Source organism: Phalangium opilio, unplaced genomic scaffold (genome assembly GCF_054372755.1).
Source record: "Phalangium opilio isolate 3A_F unplaced genomic scaffold, DU_Popi_V2 ptg000002l_1, whole genome shotgun sequence".
Taxonomy (NCBI): Eukaryota; Metazoa; Arthropoda; class Arachnida; order Opiliones; family Phalangiidae; genus Phalangium; species Phalangium opilio.
The window spans coordinates 9,473,245-9,486,055 of record NW_028324144.1 but is presented as its reverse complement, the minus strand read 5'-3'; the positions used below and the strand labels follow the sequence as shown (position 1 = coordinate 9,486,055).

Genomic DNA, 12,811 nt, shown 5'->3' with positions numbered 1-12,811 from the left:
GTTTAGAAATGATACAAATTTTAATCTAACGTAAAAGGTGGCACAAATATTGAAATGGTGAATAATAACATGCAATGTGTTTTAACTGATATTGCTGTATTAGTTTACTCACGTTACATTTCGAATATTACACAGGACATAAGCTGTGTGAAGAACCCTAAAATAATCGTTATATGTAATAAGGCCATTTACGATGAGTGGTCCCAAATTCTGAAGATCCTGTAAAATGATTGGTGCTGTGTTTTTTAAACTTATATGCATTTGCAATATTAAACTTTTATTTCATTTCGTTTCTAAGGAAGAATAATACAAAATATTCTTACTTACATTTATTGTTCCAAACTTAAATTCTAGTCAATTATTTCCATCAAGCATGTTGGGTTTATGTAAGATCTGAACTTCAGAGTGAGACACGCGAAGAAAATGATTTCGATAACTGGTTAAATATTTAATTTATTTTTTCGGGGATCCGATAATTGTGGCTGTACTCTCGCGAAACATTTACCGAATGTAGAGAGCACTTTCTGATATTTTACAGTTTTAATTCTAACATCTTTCTCTTTATTTTACTTTATTTTCGGGTGAAATGGCTCTGTAATGATTGTAACTATTTGACTTTTTAAAATGAAAAAGTGTGTTGTATGAAACCTTATTTACAGAAATATGAGTTTCTACTTGATAGTGGTTTCTTTGTCCAAAGAACTGCAGTCTATGACTATCATTTCATAGGCTACTTACCAGTATACTGTATATTTCGAGTGCTTCTAAAGCCCATGGCTTGATATTCATGACATAATGTCTATGCAAGTATTAACAATATTTATTTGAATACAATATTATATTGAATTAGCTGATTAAACAGTAAGTGTTTAAATTAATAATTATTTAATACTAATAGTTTCATTCAAACTAAGGCTGCACATCAGATAAAGAGAGTTACACTTGCTTTTAGAAATTCTCCTCCGTTAGACGGAAAATGCAAGTCTTATTCTAGGGAAAGAAGTCCATCTGCGCGAATTAGTAAATGATTTTAATGCATATCACTTCTAGTGGTCAAAAATGTAATTTTTATCTCGATTTTGCTGTTTAAATAATTCGTTCGGAAATTCCACCAGTGGTAAATAAAGCAAAGCGGACAACAATGCGATATAACTCTCGATTAAGTGGAATTAACTTTCAAAACAACGCCTATATAATGGTTGTTTCTTTAAATAGAAGTTTCTGGTTTTTCTTACTTTGTACTAAAAATATTTTTTATTACAATTATTACTAAATAGTTTGACCTTAATTTATGGCAGAGTATCAGAAAAACCCTATATAATGTAAGTTTATGTAAGCTTATTTTATGCGCAGTAAATTCCGTATTCATTCATTTGTGAATAAACCATTAATTTCTCATCAAAATGAACAAGAGAATCGTTATCATTTATGAAGTGTCTAATTGTGACATGCCATTCTTCAAAATGGATAAAATGTCACAAATGGCGACACCAGTGGCGACTGCAATTCCGTAGAAATATATGGTGAAAATGGGAGCAAGAAACCCAGGAGACAACACAGTCGGGTCTTGAATTTGATTGCCGTTCTTCCAAAATAGTTCTCGATGTATGAAGGCATGATAATTTTGTCCTGGCGTCCTTTGACGAGTCTCCAAAAACATTAGTGTTCTAAATAAAACATTGAGTAAGCAATATTTGACTTTACAAATGTGGAGCAGGATATTTGAAATAACTTATAACTGTTGAGTTTGTTCCACAGTGTTAAGTATAAAAACACGAACCGAAATACATAAATTTTAATGTTGTTTTAAACGCATAATTTCCTATTATGAAACTGATTCTAACTTCCTAAAAAACATTTTCGAGCTTTAAATTTTGTTCCTGTAAAAACAAATCTTTTTTGTGTCAATTATCTCGTTCCTCAAAAGAGCAAACGCTCAAACTTTAACAAATCGTCTAGGCTCCGTTCTGCAATTTTCATTTTATTAACTACCAGTTGTTACCAGTGAATAAATTGAGCGGTAGAAATCACAAATGTTCTTGAATAAGGATAAGGCTTTCCTTCAAATTTGTCAAATTGTGTTAACTATTCTCCTGATTTGACGATTTTGATTTGATCTCGTATTTAAATTTATAAAAAAACTCAACATCTCTTTCCTAATAATTGAAAGGAGCAATACTATGATCCTTTTCTTTTGTCATTTGATACCCACACCAAAAATCTTAAAACTTGTAAGACATCTATTTATATAACAACTACACCATTTGCGGTACTTACAAATAGTTGATGTTTTCAAGAATGTCACGGGGAAGTTGATTGTTTATGAGAAAATGAAAGTATTTTGGTTCGTACGATTCTTTTCCAATGTAAATCTTTCTATTTGATTTGATCACTTCGGATTGAACAATTAGGGGTAATTCTGTCATAACGTATTCCTTCTCAACAAAAAGTGCAGAGGTGCCGCGAGGAAAAAGGACTTCAACTACGTGAGACATAATTGTAGCATTCAAAACAAATCCTTTTTGATTCATCTTTTTTCTGAGTTTGGAGCTAAAAGACGAGTTTCTCTGTATGAAAGGCAATAAAATTTGCATAAATCTACTACATTTTTGACACTACAAAACAACGAGAGATCTATGATTAGGAAATGAAAATATGACGTATTACTGAACCTTAATGCCCAGTTGCCAAATTATGGCAGAGTATACACTGTTCTCCATCGGAAGTCACACGACGTAAATCATAAGGAAAATTGTTACCTGCATAGGCAAATGCATACCAGCATTTTCCGGCATCATTAAAGACACGTTTTTCTGCTGACAAATATCGTCAATTGTGTTTATATATTTTTCATTTGATAGGAGAAAATCTGATTTCAAAGCACCCCGAAAGCATCTGCTCAACACCGTGCACCCAAGTAGCCATCCGCACAGCAAAAGTTTTGGTGATTTCAAATTCTCGAAACTATTTGCTAAGAAATCTGATAAATATTGCCAAATATATTGGTTGAAGTTGGTCCATAATGCAGAAATCCATCCTGGAAATCATTGAATTTAGTGCAAATTGACTTCGTTTGTAACAATACCTGACGTATCAATTAAAGTTCAACTGTTTAGGTTTCGATTTCTAATCATACCTTTATCAGTTCTGGTGCTTCCTGCTAATAATTTTGATCGCAAAAGAGTATTCAACGATGAAACCATAGACAGAAGAACCATAGCCGTTGCGATGAGACACCACGTGTGCGCATCCAAACCATTGATAGATAAACGAGTGTCGTGTTCATTTTCTGGCTTTACGCATGTTGCAATGCGGTTATCACCCATCAACATGGTTGGAGAAACGTGATAACGAAAAACATCTTCAGGTTGTAATGAAAAACTTTCTAATGACATGTCAATAACCTGTTAAAAACGAGGTAGATAATTTGTTTGGTTGTTTAATCAAGATAAAGTTATTCTACATTTTTTCTGTTAAGTAAACTATTGTTTATTTGGGAAGCCTTCATATGAGCAGTTCCCTTATGAGCGGATTTCATAATAGCGGTCTTCATAACAAGCGGTTCCCGAAATGACAGTTTACCCATTACAGCAATTACCGATACAGCGGTTCTCGTAAACGCGGCGTACCTTTACAGCAGTTCTCTAAAGAGCGGAAAAACAGATATGCGAAAAACTATAGTTTTTTATTACGGTGTAAGCTGGCCCAGCTGGGTTTTATGAACTCAAAAAGAACTAGGTCAGATATGGATAATTTGGTTAGGTTAAAGTTGATTATTTCAACTAAATAGTATGGCCAGGTTAGGTTAGGCTTTTTTCGTTTGGTTAGACTTAGGTTAGTAATATTTTGGAATTGGTGTAACAGTGTTACGCCTTTTCCAAAAAACTACTGTTTACAATTATCTACTTCTGAAATTAAATAACCTTTCTCGAATTATAATATGCCTTTTCCAAAATATTACTGTTTACAATTATCTACTTTCGAAATAAAATAACCTTTCTCGAATTATAATATGCCTTTTCCAAAATATTACTGTTTACAATTATCTACTTCTGAAATAAAATAACCTTTCTCGAATTATAATATGCCTTTTCCAAAAAATTACTGTTTACAATTATCTAATTCCAAAATAAAATAACCTTTTCCGAATTATTTTTCTATCCTGGTATGAGAATTGTAAACTGATACAGCCTGAAGAACAGTACAATATTTAAGTGTACTTCAAAAACACGATCCGTCAGTAGGTCACATTACTGATTAAATGATCACGGAAAAAGTAGTATTTGAAACCAACGAATATAACTGTATTGTTAAGACAAGCTCGAAATTCAAGACAAACACTGCTATTTCCCAAAATAGCAGCCGCTATTTCTAAAACAGCAGTTTTGAAAAATTCCGCTGTTTTTTTGGAATCGCGGTTGCTATTTCGAGAACTGCTCTACAGGGAACTGCTCATATGAGATACACCCGTTTATTTCAAGGTTTTAAGTCTCAGTGGGTAAATATTTTAGCACTATGAGTTCAACTATGAACATTATGAAAATATCGTATACTGAACCTTCATCTCCGTTGCGGCGGCAAGTGTGTGATACACAATTTTGTATTGAAAACCGTAGTTCTTCCAAAGTGTTTCCATGATGTTTAGAAATGGTACAAATCTTAATCTAATGTAAAAGGTAGCGCAAATATTGAATTGGTAAATAATAACATGCAATGTGTTTTTACTGATATTGCTGTATTAAGTTACTCACGTTACATTCCGTATATTACACAGGATGTAAGCCGTGTGAAAAACCCTGACATAATTGTTATATGTAATAAGGCCATTTACAATGAGTGGTCCCAAATTCTGGCTATCCTGTAAAATGTTTCGTGATGTGTTTTTTAAAGTCATATACATTTGCAAAAAAAATACTGTTTACAATTATCTACTTCCGAAATAAAATAACCTTTCTCGAATTATTTATCTATCCTGGTATGAGAATTGTAAACTGATACAGCCTGAAGAATAGTACATTATTTAAGTGTACTTTAAAAAAAAATTCATAAACACGATACGTTAGTAGGTCACATTACTGATTAAATGATCACAGAAAGAGGTAGTTTTTGAAACCAACGAATACAACTGTATTGTTAAGAAATTCGCAAAACTCAACACAAACACTGCTATTTCCCAAAATAGCAGCCGCTATTTCTAAAACAGCAGTTTTGAAAACACCGCTGTTTTTTGGAATCGCGGTTGCTATTTCGAGAACTGCTCTACCGGGAACTGCTCATACGAGGTACACCCGAATAATACAAAATGTTTATACTTACAGCTATTGTTCCAAACTTAAATTCTAGTGAATTATTTCCTTCACGCATTTTGGGAATGGGTTAAATAATTTAATTCATTTTAGATAATCTTTTCGGGGATCCGATAATTGTGGCTGTACTCTTGCGAAACATTTACCGAATGTAGAAAACATTTTCTGATATTTTACAGTATTTATTCTAACATCTTTCGCTTCATTTTACTTTGGTGATAACCTTTGTGTACTCTCGTGTAAAATTGCTTTGTAATGATTGTAACTATTTGACTTTTTGAAATGGGAAAGTGTGTTGTATGAAACCTTATTTACAGAAATATAATGAGTTTCTACTTGATAGTGGATACTTTGTCCAATGAACTGCTGGCTATGACTAGCATTTTATAGGCTACTTACCAGTATATAATATGGGAGAAAAGTTGAATTGTTTTGGCTCATTTGCCCTTTTATCTCCGATTACCATCACATTTAATGCCTAAAACATATTTCAAATTACAAACTCTCAGTGATCTTATTAAACAAATTTTAAGAGCTCTATGTTAATATTAACCAGAAATAATTTTTTTTTCTAAAAAATAATAAAAAAAATGAAATATATTCTAAATTTCAAAGACAAGCCTAAAATTTATTTTCACCTTTAACCAAATTGAATAAAACTGACCAAACGAAATACAATGATTCTGATTTTCGTGCTCTCTCTCTCTCTCTCTCTCTCTCTCTCTCTCTCTCTCTCTCTCTCTCTCTCTCTCTCTCTCTCTCTCTCTCTCTCTCTCTCTCAATTTAGGTTTTTTTCTCCTTGTCAAACTTTCGTGTTAATATCAGCAGGTGTTCATAATAAATCCCGAAGGGAGAGGTTATTATGAACTCCTGATATCAGTCATGATGCAATGAACTATTTAAATTTAACGAGCGAAACAATATGAATCTGAAGTTGGCTACTTAATGGTATAAATATGAGAACTATAGAAATTACTGATTCTAAATTTCAAAAGAAGACAAAAGTTTTAATTTTATACCTTCTTTAACCAAAGTTTTGAGCCATATTTATATGATACTGTGTTTTAAGAACGTTAAACTACGGTTTTTTAAATTGCTATCCTTCGTGTTAATACTAGCCGTATAGACCCAACCAACAATTCACGCCACCATTCTTAACCCACCGCGCGCCACCATCCTTAACCCACCGCGCGCCACCATCCTTAACCCACCGCACGCCACCATCCTTAACCCACCGCGCGCCACCATCCTTAACCCACCGCGCGCCACCATCCTTAACCCACCGCATCAACGCGTGCTTCGGAGGAGGCGGAGTCTATCCTTTTTTGCGGCTTCAACTATAGTTCGTTCTGGTGGAGTAACCAAATAAGTGTTTACTTTAAAAAATCGAAATCGGAATGATGGGGATGAAATGCCCGAACACACGGTATTACTGTCGCCATGCATTGCCAAAGCTATGCTAGAGAGACCTTGAAAACCGGGACCAATACTCGTGCGAGGAAGGATTCTCCCCCGCACGAGTAAAAACCAGCGGTGCGACTCACTAAAAAAGGTAGGCCTCGGCCTGTGAAGAACAAAAATGGTTAAATACAAGAAGTGTTGTTATTTTGAGTGCAAATCTAGAATGGTTTCTACAACCATTATAACAACAGCCTTTATCTGGCATTATGCCGGGCCTTTGCGGTGTTTAAATGGCGCGAACGGAATCGAAACCGGACGATGATGTCACTTCGCGCATGCTCAATGATGTCACTTCGCGCATGCTCAATGATCCACCGAATAACCCAAGGTAGAGAGAGAGAGAGAACATAGTATTTCATACCCCCGTTTTCAACCCCTTGCCACTAGATACGAGTTCTGTTAGCATTAGGCGGCTTCTCCCTCTCTCCCTGATCTAACGTAGCATTTTGTTTTGTAAATACAGTGTTTTTCGCGCGAGAAATCGTGAGCCATAATGACCATATTTTCCATTATATGGGACTAAACGCTATAAATGTTTACCTTGCCTACACTAGCTTAAATAAAGAAACATCTTATAAACTTGGCTTTAATGTCACGTAACCAGCTTCGTTTTAAGATTATTTCGCTCGTTCTATTTAAATTGTTAAATAAGATCAAGATTTAGATATAAAGTGCTTCCCCGACCTCTATGTAGAAGGTAAATATGGCCAGTTTCAAGTTCGTAAGCAAAGATTAACATCAAGTGAACTTAAACCCTTCAGTATTTCCTCAAAGGATCGACGGGGGATTCTACGAATTCCATCCACTGATAATCTATGCCTGGCCCGAGCTCTTTGTGTAGCTACCGCAAACAATGTCTACATGAACGACAGAAACAACCACGAGTTACGCTACAATATCCAAAATAACCACAGGTAGCACGTTGCAAAAAACAGTTGCTTTAGATCTTTGCCACAAGGCAGGAGTCACCTTAGGCGAATGTGGGACCCCCGATTCATTCCAGAAATTTAAAGTTTATTTATCCTCCTTCCTATTCTATATTTGTCTATAGATTCGAAAACAGAGTACTCATTTTAATTTTAGGCGATACTAGGCCCCGTCTCTTTCTACTTAATGAGAACATTCATTATAACGTCATAACAAATTTATAACCATTATTAAGTCATGATCACTTTTGCGAGAAGTGTCTGACCCCTTATTGGCAGATTCAGTCTCATAAATGCAATGACTTTTGTTTTAAATGTATGCGTCCGACTGTTTGTCATGGACGCGAAAAAACATGCGGCTCCTGCCTACGAAAATTCTAGGGTGACGATTGCTTTAACAGTCATTTGGTCCCAGCAGGCAACAATAAAGCCCTTTGTGAGCGGCTTTACCATTGTAAAAACTGTTTTAAAACAATCGATTTCGGAAAACGTACTACTAGACACACATGCGGGGAAATGTACTGTCATGTATGTGGAAAACACCAACCCAGTGATCATTTATGTTACATTCAGGTGATCAAGGACAAAACACAGAGCGTTATCCCATCGAAAAAACCACGCCGTAATTTACAAGAACTCATGTATGTTTTCTTCGACGTTGAATGCATACAAACGAAAATATGTCAGGAAAAGTTGGGTGCGTACGAGCATCAAGCCATATTATGCATTAGTATCTCTCTCTGCGAAGACTGCATTGACGAAACATCACTCGATTTTAATTGTATTAAATGTAATCAATTTGGACCTCGCAAACAACGTTTCACTGGCGGCAAACCAGAAGTGGATCATACTACAGCTCCCTAGGAGTACTGGATGATATAACATCGCCGTGCATCAGCATTGTCTCCTAGAACTGAAGAGATAAGGGTATATGCGAAACGCAGCGGCGAATTTGTGAACTAAACCAGAGGAGTGATTTTGGCGCGAAAGAAATTTTTAATAAGCGGGCGAAGCAAACGGAAGTAAGTGGTAGGCTGGTAGCCAATGAGGAAAGGTTTGAGAGAAGAACGCGGAATGAAACAAGTTGTTCCATACAAAGTGTTGGGTTGTGAATATAATAGTAGAAGTCCACTTTATTTTTCCGATTTTAAAAAATAATTGGCGGTCTATAGGTGTTTTTTAAACGCTTGTGTTGAAAAGGAAATTAATATGAATTCAAATTATCAAAAGAGCCTTCATCATGCTAGAATATTTTTAATGTATCCCTAGCACATGTACAGCACTGAGCTAAGCTTCCACCGATTTAAAGGTTTTTAGCGGGGATAGTTGGACCGATTTATTACTAATTAAAGGTTATGAGCGTCGACATAGAATTTTTTTTTTTCCTTTTTTAAGTGTGACAAAATTTTTCAATGCTTTAACGTTTTCCGTTTGCAAAAGATGCTGGTCAATATTTTTCAGTTTTACAAAACGTTTTTTTAGTTGCTTACGGTTAAGTGCTTTTAAAATCACATAGATCGAGTTCAGATGTCTCTTTAATGTGGGCATGCAACCATTGTAATTAGTTACATTGATCCTAACATAAGCCAATCTAAATCAAAATTAAAACGCGATAATAAGCTTCACACTAATCACGACACTGACGGCGGTCTGACAGCCATTATCATCAACCGGAACTTCCGTAGGTTACCTAACACAAGATCCGGGTTAATGGGAAAACTATACTTGTAAAACTGAGCTATAGATGGCGGGATTGGATGTCTTGGAAGAAAACGCTGTTTACAAAAGCATAACCTACGTCCAGTATTTATAGGGAGCTGTAATATGATTCACTTATGCGGCAAACCCATGGCTTCATTCCTAGACTATTTAGTCAGTTTATTCGACGTGAAGAAAGTCATCGTATTATCGCATTTTGGGAGCAATTATGACAACCAGCTATTAATTAGGGAAATAAATAACCGAGACGGAAAATTTGTACCTGAATCTTTGAAAATTAACGGAACTTGAATCTTAGAAATGAAACTTCCTAATCTTTAATTCCTTGACTCATACAATTTCATCCCCGTCGCTTTATCTAAGTTTCCAGCTACTTTCGGTCTCCCTAATGCCGCCAAAGGTTACTTTCCTCATTTCCTTTTCAACGTAGTGAATCACGAGTTCGATATTTACAGACAGGAAGAGACTAACTACGTATTGAAGAACACTCTACCACGTACAGAAGTCTATGGTTGTCAGTATTTTACCAGAAAAACTTCATGAAATGGCACACTTCAGAAGTCAGTAAGGGTAAAGGCTTGGATTTTTTAAAGGAGCTTTATTTTTATTGCGAAAACGACACTCTACTCTTATTTTTAGGGTGTTTAACCTTTCGGTCCCTCCTACTTAAAGTTACTAACGTAGACCCCTTTAATTGCGGCTCAGTTACCCTCCCAGGCGTTTGTTCCTATGTCTACAGAAAACATTATCTCAAATCCGGTCCGCGACAATTTGGTCTCGCCGTTTTGGTCTCGGGACAATTGGGTCTCGGGACAAATGGGTCTAGGGACAAATGGGTCACGGGACAATTGGGTCTAGGGACAAATGGGTCTCGGGACAATTGGGTCTCGGGATAAATGGGTCTCGTGACAATTAGGTCTCGGGACAAATGGGTCTCGGGACCTAACCCAACCCAACCTTGTTTGGAGGTAAGAAGATTATTTATATGAGCATTAAAGCCCGCCTCTTACCACGAACAATTTATTAGCAATAATAGAAATATTTTGGAAAAGGTGGCAGCTAATTAATAGAAGAATGTTTTGGGAAAGGTGGCAGCTAATTAATAGGAGAATATTTTGGAAAAGGTGGCAGCTAATTAATAGGAGAATATTTTGGAAAAGGTGGCAGCTAACTATTAGGAGAATATTTTGGAAAAGGTGTCAGATAATTAATAGGAGAATATCTTGGAAAAGGTGGCAACTAATTAGTAGGAGAATGTTTTGGAAAAGGTGGCAGCTAATTAATAGGAGAATATTTTGGAAAAGGTGTCAGATAATTAATATGAGAATATTTTGGAAAGGGTGGCAGCTAATTAATAGTATAATATTTTGGAAAAGGTGGCAGCAAATTAATAGGAGAATATTTAGGAAAAGGTGGCAACTAATTAATAGGAGAATATTTAGGAAAAGGTGGCAACTAATTAATAGGAGAATATTTAGGAAAAGGTGGCAACGAATTATTGGAACCATTGTTTTGGAAAAGGTGGCAACGAATTATTGAGACCATTGCTTAGGAAAAGGTGGCAACGAATTATTGAGACCATTGCTTAGGAAAAGGAGGCATCTAATTATTTAACCAAATAATCACGAGACCAAACCGTCCCGAGACCAAATAATCACGAGACCAAACCGTCCCGAGACCAAATAATCACGAGACCAAACCGTCCCAAGACCAAATATTCACGATACCAAATAGTCCCGAGACCAAATAATCACGATACCAAATAGTCCCGAGACCAAATAATCACGAGACGAAATAGTACCGAGACCAAATAATCACGATACCAAATAATCCCGAGAACAAATAATCACGACACCAAATAGTCCCGAGACCAAATAATCACGATACCAAATAGTCCCGAGACCAAATAATCACGATACCAAATAGTCCCGAGACCAAATAATCACGATACCAAATAGTCCCGAGACCAAATAATCACGATACCAAATTTTCCCGAGACCAAATAATCACGATACCAAATAGTCCCGAGACCAAATAATCACGACACCAAATAGTCCCGAGACCAAATAATCACGATACCAAATAGTCCCGAGACCAAATAATCACGATACCAAATAGTCCCGAGACCAAATAATCACGAACCAAATAGTCCCGAGACCAAAAAATCACGAGACGAAATAGTACCGAGACCAAATCGGTGAGACCAATTAGTCCCCCCGACTAAATCGGCGAGACCAAATAGTACCGAGACCAAATCGGTGAGACCAATTAGTCCCCCGACCAAATCGGCGAGACCAAAATGGCGAGACCAAATTGTCCTGTTCCGTCTCAAATCCAACACAATTAGCATCATCCCATCAAACTACTACAGACTTGGCGAAAATCAATCTTTCGGCGCTATTGAATGGTTTGAATTTTGAATGGACGCCCCACGAGAGAAATATTCCTATTCAATCTTCTTTTAGAGGTAAAGAGGTTAAAATCCAAACCCTAAAGAAGTGTTCGAATACATGGGATGCTACTACCATGGCTGCAAAGTTCTCTTCCCAGTAAACAGAAACATCATTTATACACGGCGACCCCACACAGACTCTAAATACAAGGTACGCAAAAACCGAGAAGAAAATCTCCAAACTAGAGGCACTACACTACAAAGTACTATAAAGTCCCTTGGGCCATCTTGTTTATTCTATAAGTTGTATTTTGAGCAAAAATAGCTAGCGACAAAGGTCTGCAAGAAGAAATACCTGTGCAAACCATGAAAAACTTTAATAAATGTTAGAAGTTTTAAAAATATAGGGGGAGCTTTGTATTCCATACGTGGTGTTTTGAGCAGGGTTTGCAGAAAACAAGAGGTGTGCAAGATGAAAAAGCTGTGCAAAACATGTTAAACTTCGAGTTAAATGGTTAGGTAGTAATTTAAGTTGTTTAAGGGACTTTCAATTTCATGTGGTATTTTGAACAAAGTTTGCTGAAAACTATAAAGATAGGCAAGACGAAAAAGCTGCGCAAACCTTTAAACAATTTAGAAAAAATAGTTAGATAGTAGTTTTAAAAATACGTGGGGTTTTTATTCTATATGTGCTATATTGAGCGGTTTTTGCTTTTAAAGAGTAAAGGTGTGCAAGACGAAAAAGCTATGCAAACCATGAGTAGTAATTAATTTTAAAAATATAAGGGGAGATTTTTATTCTTTATGTGGTAATTTTAGCAGAGTATTCAGAAAAAAGGTGTTCAAGAATAAAACGCTTGTAGTAAATGAAGCTAAAGCGCCTTTAATTAAACAAAGTAGTTGAAAAAATAAAATAAAATTAAATTTGGTTTTTACTCTTTACAGCTAATTTTGGATGGGTTTGCCGATATTAGGTGTGCAAAGTACTAGGGGGGATGATGGTGTGC

At 35.9% G+C, this 12,811-nt stretch overlaps 1 protein-coding gene across 2 annotated transcripts; it reads right to left on the bottom strand.

Annotated features, from left to right (window-relative positions):
* Positions 1–988: 988 nt before the first annotated feature.
* LOC149718711 (uncharacterized) lies at positions 989–3,042 on the bottom strand. Of its 2 annotated transcripts, XM_089858542.1 has the most exons (3): positions 2,780–3,042; positions 2,278–2,567; positions 989–1,667 (listed from the first exon to the last, which is right to left on the bottom strand). In XM_089858542.1, the coding sequence occupies exons 1-3, from the start codon at positions 2,783–2,785 to the stop codon at positions 1,427–1,429; spliced, it is 537 nt and encodes a 178-aa protein (XP_089714668.1). In that variant the 5' UTR covers positions 2,786–3,042; the 3' UTR covers positions 989–1,426. The 2 variants fall into 2 exon arrangements, with proteins under 2 accessions (XP_089714668.1, XP_089714274.1); XM_089858148.1 differs by having other exon boundaries at positions 2,278–3,042.
* Between the last annotated feature and the right edge of the window lie 9,769 nt (positions 3,043–12,811).

Excerpts from the sequence above, each read along its gene's own strand:
- LOC149718711 (XM_089858148.1), bottom strand. The coding sequence starts at position 2,594 with ATGCAAATTTTATTGCCTTTCATACAGAGAAACTCGTCTTTTAGCTCC. Across the intron at positions 1,668-2,277 it reads CTTGAAAACATCAACTATTT|AACACTAATGTTTTTGGAGA; the intron begins GTAAGTACCGCA and ends TGTTTTATTTAG.